Source organism: Anarhichas minor, unplaced genomic scaffold, assembly GCF_050575085.1.
Source record: "Anarhichas minor isolate MPS153535 unplaced genomic scaffold, ASM5057508v1 ptg000003l, whole genome shotgun sequence".
In the NCBI taxonomy this organism is placed as follows: domain Eukaryota; kingdom Metazoa; phylum Chordata; class Actinopteri; order Perciformes; family Anarhichadidae; genus Anarhichas; species Anarhichas minor.
Window position 1 is genome coordinate 15,803,201 of NW_027466449.1, and position 12,399 is coordinate 15,815,599.

Here is a 12,399-nt window from a genome sequence, read left to right on the forward strand (position 1 = left end):
TAGTCCAAGTGATCCCAAACTATAAATCATCTCTGATCATTTTTGAGGCTGTGCTGTAGTTTAAGCTTGTTATTTAAAGGTTTTTCTTGTATTGTTTCTACCCTTGTATACTAATGGGGTGGATATTAGAAGCGTACAGGGGTGTTGATCTCAATACAAACAGCTTGTTAAAATATAGAAACATGTATAACTACAGCATGCAGCTGTCACAGCAGTCACAAATCCAAGTAACAGTAGTTTGATACAAGCGTTAGTTAACATGCATTTCTAACTGAGCATGAATTCCTCTGCACCCCAGTAACTGTGGTGGTACAACGTCGCCTCTGTGTTATTCACTCCCCGCTCTTCATCTCCTCCTCTCTGTTTTTCCCCGAAGACCCGGTGCCAGGATAATTTCTCATTTGATTCAGTTTTGCCTGGCAGAAGGGAGCTAAGCTCACAGATAAGATCTCCTTAAGAACCAGACAAGTTGTCAGTAATGAAGGGAATTGCTTTGATCCGTCGACAAATAGGTCATTTAGACAGTGTCTGGTTTCTGATGCCGGATGATGCAGTCATGACTCTCATTCTCTCATTCTCTCTCTCTCTCTCTCTCTCTCTCTCTCTGCCTCTCCGCCTCTCTCTCTCTCTCTGCCTCTCTCTCTCTCTCTATCTCTCTCTCTCTGCCTCTCCGCCTCTCTCTCTCTCTCTGCCTCTCTGCCTCTCTGCCTCTCTCTCTCTCTCTATCTCTCTCTCTCTGCCTCTCCGCCTCTCTCTCTCTCTATCTCTCTCTCTCTCTGCCTCTCCGCCTCTCTCTCTCTCTCTCTATCTATCTCTCTCTGCCTCTCCGCCTCTCTCTCTCTCTCTCTCTCTCTCTCTCTCTCTCTGCCTCTCCGCCTCTCTCTCTCTCTCTGCCTCTCTGCCTCTCCGCCTCTCTCTCTCTCTCTATCTCTCTCTCTCTGCCTCTCCGCCTCTCTCTCTCTCTATCTCTCTCTCTCTCTCTGCCTCTCCGCCTCTCTCTCTCTCTCTCTATCTATCTCTCTCTGCCTCTCCGCCTCTCTCTCTCTCTCTCTCTCTCTCTCTTACACAATCAATCTCTCTTAGCTGAGCGCTTCTCCTCCACTTTCTCTCGACACACATGACAATAGAAGGACAATTAGAGGCAACAAAAAAACAACATTTTTATTGTTATTATTGGCTTGAAAATTAATTCCTTTGTTATTTGTCACCCAATGGAGACATGTTATGCATATGAGTGAGTGTTATTGTGTTATTTTGTGTGAGGCGCAAGATAGCAGTGTAGCAAGAGAGACAAGAATCTCCCTCTCTTCATTAAAGGAAATAAAGAAGTGCTAATGCAGTTATTAGCAGCTCTTGGTGCTCATCTCATGCTGGGCTTTTTTTCAACACATTCCCTCCCTTTCTGAAGCTAAACTGGCAGAATGATAGCGAGAGCTGCTCACCATTGAACTGACATCTCGTCTGTCATAATATTCTGTGGTAAAAGGCAGAGACTGATAATATGCAGCAGCAGCTCGCTAACATCCATTATTGGATCCGTTAATGCATAAGCATGGCATGGTGATTTTTTATTTTTTTTTGACATGCATTATTAATCACGAGCCAGAGAAAACTTTGTGCACGCTTGAATGCGCACACCTGTATGCGTGCGCGTGCACGTAACCACCCACAAATATTTGGTAGAAACAGATGAGGATCAGGAATCGGGCACGTCCCTTCACAATTTTGAAAGCGCTTACGTGAACGTGGTGGGAGGGAGAGCTAATTGGCTGGAATGGCTGTGGAAACATGCAGGCGAATCCCCCACCCCCATGACTTGGAAATGGGTGGGAAATCAGGGGGGCGGGGAAAACCCAAATGGAATTATGGAGAGCTATCACTTCCTAACTGGTGAGGATTTATACGCCACTGCCAAGGCCAACGGATTGAAGTAATTTCATTTTTCATGCATGGCTTCTGTCCCCACGGAGACCTGAAGCGAAGAAAGACAGAGAGACAGAGAGAGAGAGAGAGCGTGGTGAGAGAGAACAGCGGAGGGGAGAGATGAGAGGAACGGGGAGGAATGGAGATGAGAGAGAGAGGGAGTTGGAGAGGAGAAGGGAGGGCAGAGTATAAGGAGAGACAAGGAGATGGGAGGAGGAAAGGGGGGGATGAATGAGAGGGGCAGACAGTTTGGCAGTGTGATGTGTAATAATGGCTTGTATTTTCTAATGCGACAGGAGAGGTAGATGGAGTCTGTGTGCTGCAGTCTCTTTGCTTTGCATGTAGAGGAGGGCAATGGCGGTACACTGGGAGTTCAACTGAGCTGCCGGCTGGATATTTGTTAGTTTGTTGGTGTTTAACGGGGAGAGTTTCTTTGAAGTAATTGCAGTCGATGCCTGCAGCTCGTTAATTATCATAGCTGTCAGCACTAATTCGCTGAGATATGCGCAGAGCTTTCTGACGTTCCCCTCCTCCCTATTCCCCAGAGAAAACACACACGCAGACACGCACAAATTGCATTAGTGGGCTGTTGTGACAGCTCTTCTTGTATTCTTACAGGGAAGGTGTCTATAACTGATCACATTTAGTTTGATTAGAAAGACACACCTCCACCAGATCTCTCTAAAGAGGAGTCGATGATGACGTCAAGGCCGACGAAGAGAAGGTGAAGGACAATAGTGATAATAGCAGGCGTATGTGACGGTCGACAGGCTCCACCAGCAGCAAGAGTCGAGATGACACCTGTCTCGTACTCTATGGCCGTTCCTTGTCCTTGTTAGTTGCTCCAGCATTTCTCTCAGCAGGACAGAACTCCTAGTGTGTCGAAAGTGTGGCTAAATTGGTTCCTCGAGTGGTGAAAGATGGAGACAAATTCGGACAGGCTTACTCCTCTGGTGCACTCCACTGAAATAGTCATTGATTAGAAGGAAAAGGTTGGCCTTTCGTGTGTGTGTGTGTGTGTGTGTGTGTGTGTGTGTGTGTGTGTGTGTACGTTTGTGTACGTTTGTGTACGTGAGTACATTGTGTGCCCACATACTGGAGTAAGTGTATGATTGAGTCATTTTGATACACTGGCTGATGTTCACGGGTTGTCATGTAGTTAATGGACAGAGATGGGATGCTTGGAGGTTTCGGACTGTATTTGGGCACTAAATTGAAAAACTCTTCCAAATGAGACCCAATTACACAGCACTCCAGTCCAAATCACAGGCCTAGCAGTGCACTTAATGCACCTGTTAGCCGTCTATCTGGAAAAGCAACGCTGAAACCAAAGTAAGCAGGCCTGTTTCTTAGAGAACATCCTGCTTCCCGTCTCACACAGTTATTCAATAATTCTCTTCTGGTGTGCACCCCTGGATTCCAGACTATTATTTTCTTCCGGCCCATTTTTTCCTCCTGAAGATGTGCTTTACTGTTATGATGCCTGTTGATGCTTTCCTAATTACACAACGATTACAACCTCATTTTTGTTCACAACCTCTCTGTATTCCCAGCTTGGCTCCAGCGAATGTTAATAAATCACTACCTGACTGCCAGTTAACTGTAAATATATGTTGATTTCATTTCTCCCTTTCCCAAATATTGGATTCAAATTTCTCTTTGAAGCACTCCAATTCTGCCAGACAGAATGCATAGGGCTCCCCGCGGCAGCACTAATAGAATCCTTGAGTACGTGGTAGCTAGAAATGCCAAGCTGTGATGAATACGTGTGTGTGCAAGAGTGTGTGCCCTGTGTGTGTGTGCGCCTGTGCATGTTTTCAGTGAATAATATGCAATTTATTGTGTAAAGACAAAATGATTAAACTCGATGACTGTATATCACAAACTCGCCCTCGAATATTAAACTCCCCACACAGCAGATATTGCACCAATAGGTGCAGGTCGGCCGTGGCAGCTGTGTGTTTGAGTTCAGTCTCGGTGAAACACGGGATGAGACTTCAAAAGACACCCGATCGATTGATTGACTGTTCCTCTTTGTTTGTTTGTGGTGCAGATTCGTTCAGACCAGGACAAGGACATCTCGATCAGATACAGCATCACCGGGGTGGGAGCAGATCAACCACCCAATGAGGTGTTCAATATCGACCCCGTGATTGGAAAGATGTTCGTCACCAAACCTCTCGATCGAGAACATCGCTCTTCTTACCATGTGAGTGTCTCTCACACACACACACACACACACACACACACACAAACAGAACAGCCATGACCTTTGAAATGAAACCCACAAACATTATTATACAGTTAACCCAGTTAACCCTTTAATACATAAATCCGTCTAAATCAGTGTAGCTCTACCTTATAAAGAGGCGCTCTAGTATAAATCATTTACATCTGATCAACTGATTCATTTAGTCGATTTTTTAAATGTTAACATTAACACATCTCTGGTAAACATCTTTGTGAAGAAACTCTGTTTAAGAGATCTGTTTATTAAATCAACTAATCAATTAGTTGTAAAAATCGAGAGTTAGTTGACTAAATATATATATATTTCATTTCATTTCACAATTTATCATGTTTTCTCAACATAATAAGTTATGAAAAAACTTATCAGCTTTAGAAATCATTTAGTTAAATCCATTTAATAAACACAATATTGCATTATATTATTACATTACAGTGTGAACAGTAAACACACTGTAATACAGAAATAAAATCGTTCCCTTGAAGAGTTGTGTCCGTCTATGTTTGTGTGTTCTTGTGATTTGGTCACTGTGAGGAACAAATAAATGTACAGTGAGGATGAAATAGAGCTGCGTCAGCGCTGTGTGCAAAGCATCTGGATGAAGCGCAGTATAAGCCAAAGAATGTGTCAATCAGTCATTAAGCTCTTCGTCAGCTACAGTACTTTCTTATTACTATAAAACTGCTGTGCCACAACAGTGACGATCAGAGAGGAAAAATGGCATAGTGAGTGGCAAGATGTGAATACAACATGCTGGGATGTACTCTTCCTTCTTTCTGAGAATGAGATGAAAAGAGGTGTGTTAAAGGAGCCAGTTGACATCAGGGAATTTTGCTTTTCTTACTAAAAGTGATATAAGAAGATCGATAGCTTAGCTTAGCATAAACCAGAATCAGAATCAGCTTTATTGGCCATATATGCGTACAAGGAATTTGACATAATAATGAACACATGTATTTTACCCTGTACGTACAGAAACAGTCACGCAAAAAGGTTGCGTGCAGCATGCATGGCCTACTTGTCTCGTCCATGCTGTGCTGGTCCAAAACCAAATTGGACAAGACACCTGTCTTGTTGCTACCTCAGTAGAATGATCCTGAATGAGTCAGTCTTCTTAGTAAGAGTCACCCACTGCTGGAACAGTCTTCCTATTGAGTGAAGACAAAGCACTAATTACCTCACCTTTAAACAAAAACTAAAGGCTTACAGCAAACCAAACCTGCAATCACGACTAATCATACTAGTCTCTGGTACTGCCGTTACGTGCTCTCATTGCTTTTACAAATCTGCTACTTTTGTAATGTATTCATGTATATTATTGTATTGTATCGTATTATTGTGCTGTACAGTGTTGTACTATAGTGTTTGCTGTTGAACTGTATACTGATTATATTAGCCCACTAAATTGTAATAACCTGCCCGGGGACGACAGGCGAAAATGAGCTCTCTAGCTAACTCGGGCACATTTGCATTGAGGTGGAAACTGAAATGTGGATTAATGTAATACATAAATACATAAATAAATACGGAAAACATCCAATAAAACAGGATGACATTTTCCAACAGTGCCTCTCCACTCACCTTTGTGCTTTGCATGCTGGTCAAGGCATGGGAATATCAAACAGTCGGGCAAAGTGCATTTAAAGTTTAGGAAAGTACCAACTTGTTGTATTGCTGCCTAAACTATAGTCTTTCTGCTGCTGTGGAGAGAGAGATCCAAGGCTTTGATGTAGTGAGCAACCACACTGAGTTCATCACTTTCCGTCTCTGCTTCTCTTTGTCTCTGTGCCTGCCGCTATCCTTGTATTCATATGGGAACCTGGTCTTGACTTACAGTCTTGGTGAGCTGGCAAGCACAACCTTTTAGTGGGAGCTGAGCAGATTTACACCCGGGAGAAACTCCAATCAATGAGGTGATTTGTTAAGAAAAGCGGAGGGTTGCTAAAGGCTGCTTAACTTAAACTCCTTGTTTGTTGTGGAGGAAAAGCGTTAGATGGTGTAGAATACAGATTTCAGGGAGAAACCAGATGAGCCAACTTAAAGATGCAGAAAGGTGTCGCACTTCAATTGAAGGCCTCGTACACTAGATGCTGTTAGAGCAACAGGAGAGCAATTACACCGCATTGTATGAAACATGAACATCCTCCAGCCAATAACTTTAAAGGCAGGGAAGATTGTATATACTGAGCAACGTCATCCTGGAAAGCTGCAAAGAATTTGACTTTGTGCTCTTTCTTTTGTTTACTTTATATTTCCGTGAAAGGACAGAACAAAGTTACGGTCCAGTTCTTTTTATTTCAAAAGAAATTCAAAACCGGCCACAACAAGATGCATTCTTATGAGGAAAAGAACCTTGGAGGCTCTGAGTTTGCTGTTATCTCTATCAGGATGCTTTGCCAAATGCAGAGCGCTGCTTGGTACTGTCTGCCCCCCCCGCCTCTTGCCTTTCAAGATAATAACTTATATATGGAGCCAGAATTACATTTTGCCTTCTTTAAACATGGCGGTTATCTCTGACTCTGGCTGTTATTGAATTAGGGTGTGGGTCCTAGCCTCTTACAGCACAGCACAGCGAGATGCAAGACGCGATGGCAGCGTGCGGGTATTGCAGGACGGATCAGACAATGCAGTGGAAGAAGTAGAGTCAAATTAACCTCAAGGGGACCCGAAGACCCGGTTTTGGTGGAGGTGCAGAGTGTAAGGGGGGAGGATTGGCATCAGTGGAGAGGATCTTCACCTCTGAGGAGAAGGACTCTATGGAGAGTGCTATTTATTCTGTTTTTCTGCCACAACAAGCCTGGAGGCTATTTTCACCTCTCGTGCTCTTGCAGCGGGCCAGGAAGCAGTTTTCCGATCAGGCCTGCTCAGATGTAAAGAGTACCATTCCCTCAATTCTCCACACATGACGGGAAAAAGACTATGCTCATGTTGCAATTTCTCATCTTTCTTCTTTTTTCTGTTAACATGTCTTTATTTTTTTTTCTCCAGCCGCTTTCAATAGCGCCATTTTTTCCTTTACCCTTCCTTTAGATGAATATCCCGAACATCATATGAGGCGGAGAGGCCTGACATTGATTGCTGGCATTTTTAACTGAATAAATATTTACCAGCCTATGCAGTTAGAAGCAGGATGTAGATAGTATCCCCCCTGTATGATATAAACTAAACATCCCCGGTGCTTTCAGCTGACAGCATATATCACTGAATAAGTCATGTGCAGGGATATAAACATTCCCAGGTAAGGTGAAGTGAATCCACACAGCTTTAGAGATAACCATGGAGTTCTTTTTGAAATGTCTGTTAGTTTGACCTTCAAGTATGAAGTGAAAATACAAGTATTTAAATATTTCTCTGATAATTCAGGTATTTTTCGTTTTATTTTCTCCTCCAGACTTCATAAGAGAGAAAGCAGTCAAGATACATTTTACAGCATGTATCGATTCCAGTAATAACTCCATGTCCAAACTTTGTGAGAAATCCCAGTCGGTGATTCCATTGATCTGAGCACAGCTGAGTCGAATTTGAGATGGACCGGCTGTTTGTGGCTTCAGAGGGAAGTGAAGAGATTTCAGAACTCTCTTTCAAACAAAACCAGACAGAATGTTGGCCCGGGATCCAATACAGTGATCCTGAAACAGACACCTTGCCTTTGCAACAGAGCCAACTTCCAATAAAATGAGATGTGTCTTGTTTTGGTATCTGTGAGATAAAACCTTCTGGGGACCAAGTATGAAAGAGATAAGAAGTCTGGAGAAAGTGATCTCAAAGGCAATTTCCCTGCATGAAAAATATCCAGGATTCCCCTTGTGACCCTATCTCATATTGTTGTGTAGGAAATCTTTTTGAAACTTTTATACTGTATAATTCAATAATGCAGATTTGTATCAGCGTTAAAATTCAGAGAACAGTGCAGAGGTGTTTTTGTTTTGTTTTTCTTTTTGTTTGGCTTTAGAGTTTCTGTGAAACTACACAAGTTACCTTGAAGCATAAGAACACTTTCAGTTTGTTGCTGTTTTATTCATGTTGCTTCTCTCTCTCTTTTGTCCACTCCTGTGCTGAGAGGATGAGGGTGTCAATCCCAGGAGTGATGTGAAGAAGCATGTCAACAACTGTTAAAAGATGTTGTCTGAGTATTTACATCACTAACTACGAACCACACATATACATATTCAAATAAAACAATAAAGCATGCAAAGACTTAAAACTGAACTAAATCAGACCAGTCTGAAATACGATCACCTGAAATAAACAAACTGATGACTTTGACTGATGTTACACTGTCGTGTCTTTCGCACATTTCATGATCTCTTTCCCACAAACACCATGCAGAGGAGGCCAGAGCATTAATTCCTCCCTGAGTAGTGTCTGCAGACATAAAACAAACTGAAACCGTAGTAGTGGCAGAGAGAGGGCTAAACATCCTCCGTGGACATCACCTCATGGTGTAAATAAACGTTAGAGGGATAGGCCCTTGTTCCTTCCATGAGAAATCACTTTTTTCATCCATCAAACACTAAATGTTTACCCGAAATAAATTTCTCCATAAAACCAATACAAGCACTCATCGCACACTCATACATTATTCATCAGTTCATTACTTCCCGCTCCCATATTGGTAATAATCTAACCTCATTTCTGGTGTTTTTCTTTCTGTCTCCCAGCTGCGAGCCCATGCCGTGGACATGAATGGGAACCAGGTGGAGAACCCCATCGATCTGTACATCTTCGTCATCGACATGAATGACAACAGACCCGAGTTCAAAAACCAGGTCTACAATGGCTCCGTGGATGAGGGCTCTAAACCAGGTGATGAAGTGTGGATGGATGGATAGACGAAACAAGGAGTACAGGATGAAGCGGGAGTGATTACAGAAATGTGTGAAGGGGTGACGCGTTTGGATATGGCTGGACGGAGGGAGAGCAACTAGTCTATCAGGAGAGATTGGTGTCGTTAAAAGTACGACTACACCACTGAATCTCTACAGAGCCTTTTCCATTCCCCTTGATTTAGCAGATAGAGGAAGAATCCGTCTCCCACAGTGGCTTTTCATTGAGCCGGCTGCAGCAGCGGCCATAAACCAAAGAGGGTGCTCAGGCTGGAGAGGAGATTGAGGATTAAATGTACCACGCTGGAGCACCACTGGGTCATTTTATGTCTAACCTCCAAACGGAAGAATCTCGGAGATGAGCTCTCTGTGTGCATGCGAGTGTGTGTGTGCGAGGCTGATGAGCCTGATGAGCCAGATTTTATTGCTCCAGAGGTGATCTCAGCAGGCGTTCAGGTTCTCATTTCCTTTTCCTTCTTTCTGTTTTATTTTGCTTTCTGCCGCTGTCTCCCCCCCCCTGGCGGTGCCCCACACAGCAGACAAGTCTCTGTGGCATGCATGACATTCAGCTGAACAATAATCATAAAAGGAGAGTTTTTGAGTTTAGAGCTCCAGTGGTTTCAATGGAAGGCCAATTACAGACTTGAATTAGTTTGCAAATTAAAGAGTCATTATGGGGACCTAATCCTGTCAGGCACAGCTTAGGACGCCCGTACAAAGGGTCCACATTAAACCCCCTAAGAGTGCAGCTTAATGAAATTACCCCAGCGATGTGTGACACATTGTGATTCTTCATCTCCTTCTCTCTATCCCTCCATCTCCAGAAAAAAAAGGGCGATGGGTGGAGGACTGCAAGTCACTCCACTTGGAATCAAACCAAATATGGAGCCTGTCCTCTCTTCCTCTCCCTCCCTCTGTTCCTGACGGCTTTCTTTTTTTTTCTCCTCGTCTCGCTGAGAGGCCTTTAGAGTGCTCCCTGTGGCCGAGTCATTGACAAATGTTGCTTTGAAATGTAATGAAGTTTGAAATGGGAGCTGCGGTTACAATTATCCTCGGACAGGGGCTGTCACTGGTATGATATCACTATCCTATCTCTGGCAATTAGAATCGGCTGCGAGAGAGGGAGAGCGAGAGGGAGAGAGAGAGAGATGGAGAGATTGGGTGATCCCACAGAGTTATATGAGTGTGTGGATGCAGCAAACAAGTGGTGCATTCATGGGCGGATAGTGGCTTAGTCTCTCCAGCAGAACTGAGTCTGCTTAATGCTATGTGCCTGTGCTCACTTGTGGTTGTAGTTGGATTGATTATCATTTACAGGTTTCAAGCAGTTCAATCAATGTAGACCAGGATTATTAAATCTCGAGGCAATTTATTATTTATTATTTTTATATAGTAATCAGTATCAGAACAATGTGAGTAGCAATATCTGTCATAGAAATGTACTTCTATTTAAATCAGCTGAGAAGAAATGGTAGACATTATATTTGCAGCCTTGTTCAATGTGCAAAATATACTGTGAGCCATGAAGTCTGATCACACCTCCTGTATATCTGTGAACACTGTATCTGTGAACACTGTATATCTGTGAACACTGTATCTGTGAACACTGTATATCTGTGAACACTGTATATCTGTGCTCGCGTGTGGCGGTTGGAGTCTTGATTATTTACAGAACAGGTGTTCAACGTTTCCCTGCCGACGTGACTCTGTAAAGACACATTCACGCTATCGCAGGTGTTAACAAACTGCTATGGAACATCCAGGTGGTTTATTATCCATGTTTATGTACACGTGAGCGTGAATATCAGTGTGATTATTATCAATACTGTATCTGTCATTAACATCTGTTGGTGGGATGGTTGATTAAGCAGAGTAGTGAATTGAGCATTTCATCAGCTTCTCTTTTGTTTCACTTTAAGCTATCCAATAAAAAACACAATAGCACAAAAGTAATCGACGGTACAAAGTGAGTCATTTATTGTCAGGAAACGAAAATTACTTACATTACAAATTACAAATTACAAATTGCTTTTGGCTGCTTGGACATGCATGTTTTACAAATATTATTTCCTCCATCAGGCACGTATGTGATGCACGTGTCGGCGTTTGACGGCGACGACAACACCACAGCTAACGGAATGGTGCGCTATCGAATCCTGTCCCAGACGCCGCACAGCCCCATCCCCAACATGTTCACCATCAACAGCGAGACGGGAGATATCGTGACTGTGGCGCCTGGTCTCGATCGAGAGGTTGGTCTTCTCTACCTATAAAATGTGTCCCAGAGATTTAAAAAAAAAATCATGCAAAACAAATAAGAATTTCATAATTATTTTAATCGTTCACTTCTGTGAATAATTGAGTAGTGTCCACACAATCTGAATGAACTAAAGCAGGCCAGATGATAAACCTTCATCCTTGTTCCTAACAGCATTGTTTACTCTGATGACACTCAAATGATGTCTAGCCACACACACACACACACACACACACATATTTTTTTTTTTTATACAGTAAATTATCTTCTGCTGCAATCACCTTGTTTATGGAGCTCTACAAGTTGTGACAAGATCCAAATGTGTTTATTCTCGTGACATGGAAGTGTCAGTGACAACTCTGCGAAGAAATCACCGAGACAGATCATCCTCCCAAACCGTCACCGGTGACAGCCCTATTAACAACACATCACACTGCAGTGGACTGCTCATGCTGTGTTGAGTGTGTGTACGTGTGTATGTGTGTTTGTCTGTGTGTACAGTATGAGCTTGTGTGGTGAAGATAAAGTGGAAATATCTGAGATGGAATGCCCTCGACACCTGTCAGACAAACACAGAAGCCCATTTAATCACATCTACACTCGATAAAACACAGGCAATTGAGGGGGGGAAAAACGAAAACAGAAGGGAGCAATAGAACAAAAACAGAGCCGGGCAGACGGGGTATTACAATGAGTTGGGAGGAAGTGAGTGTGAATTTGGCAATGAAATAGGGTGATGGAGACAGAGAAGCAGGATGAGACATGAGGCTGCCAGAAGGAGGGAGAGAGAGGTATAAGTGGAACATGCAGTAAAAATGTCTCAGCTGATCTGCTGCTTATTTTTAAGCTACTAGTTTTTTCTGGATGCTTCCAATCCAGCCAGCCCCACCCCCCCAATGTAAAATTAAACTCCCGTCCACAATATACACACACACATACGTGCACAATCATGGTTGTGCAACTACACTTGTGAAGACCCATTCAAACATCGTTCATAAAGCCCTTGACTTTTTTTATCCTTATGTACCCAGTGTAGTATCACTGAGAGCCCTCTCCTTGCACACGGTCACTGGGTTATACACATCCACACCTTGAAGATACCCAGTACAACTTCAGTGTTATCTGTTGGCCCCTGAGAAGCTCCA

The 12,399-nt window shown here is 43.1% G+C and overlaps 1 protein-coding gene across 1 annotated transcript in view; it reads left to right on the forward strand.

The window, feature by feature from the left end:
- LOC142958372 (cadherin-4-like) overlaps positions 1–12,399 on the forward strand; it is a 212,241-nt gene that overhangs the window by 174,605 nt on the left and 25,237 nt on the right. The window contains exons 6-8 of the mRNA XM_076099790.1: positions 3,977–4,132; positions 8,833–8,977; positions 11,077–11,249. Of these exons, the coding sequence (XP_075955905.1) occupies positions 3,977–4,132; positions 8,833–8,977; positions 11,077–11,249 (474 nt within the window). The remainder of the gene's footprint in view (positions 1–3,976; positions 4,133–8,832; positions 8,978–11,076; positions 11,250–12,399) is intronic.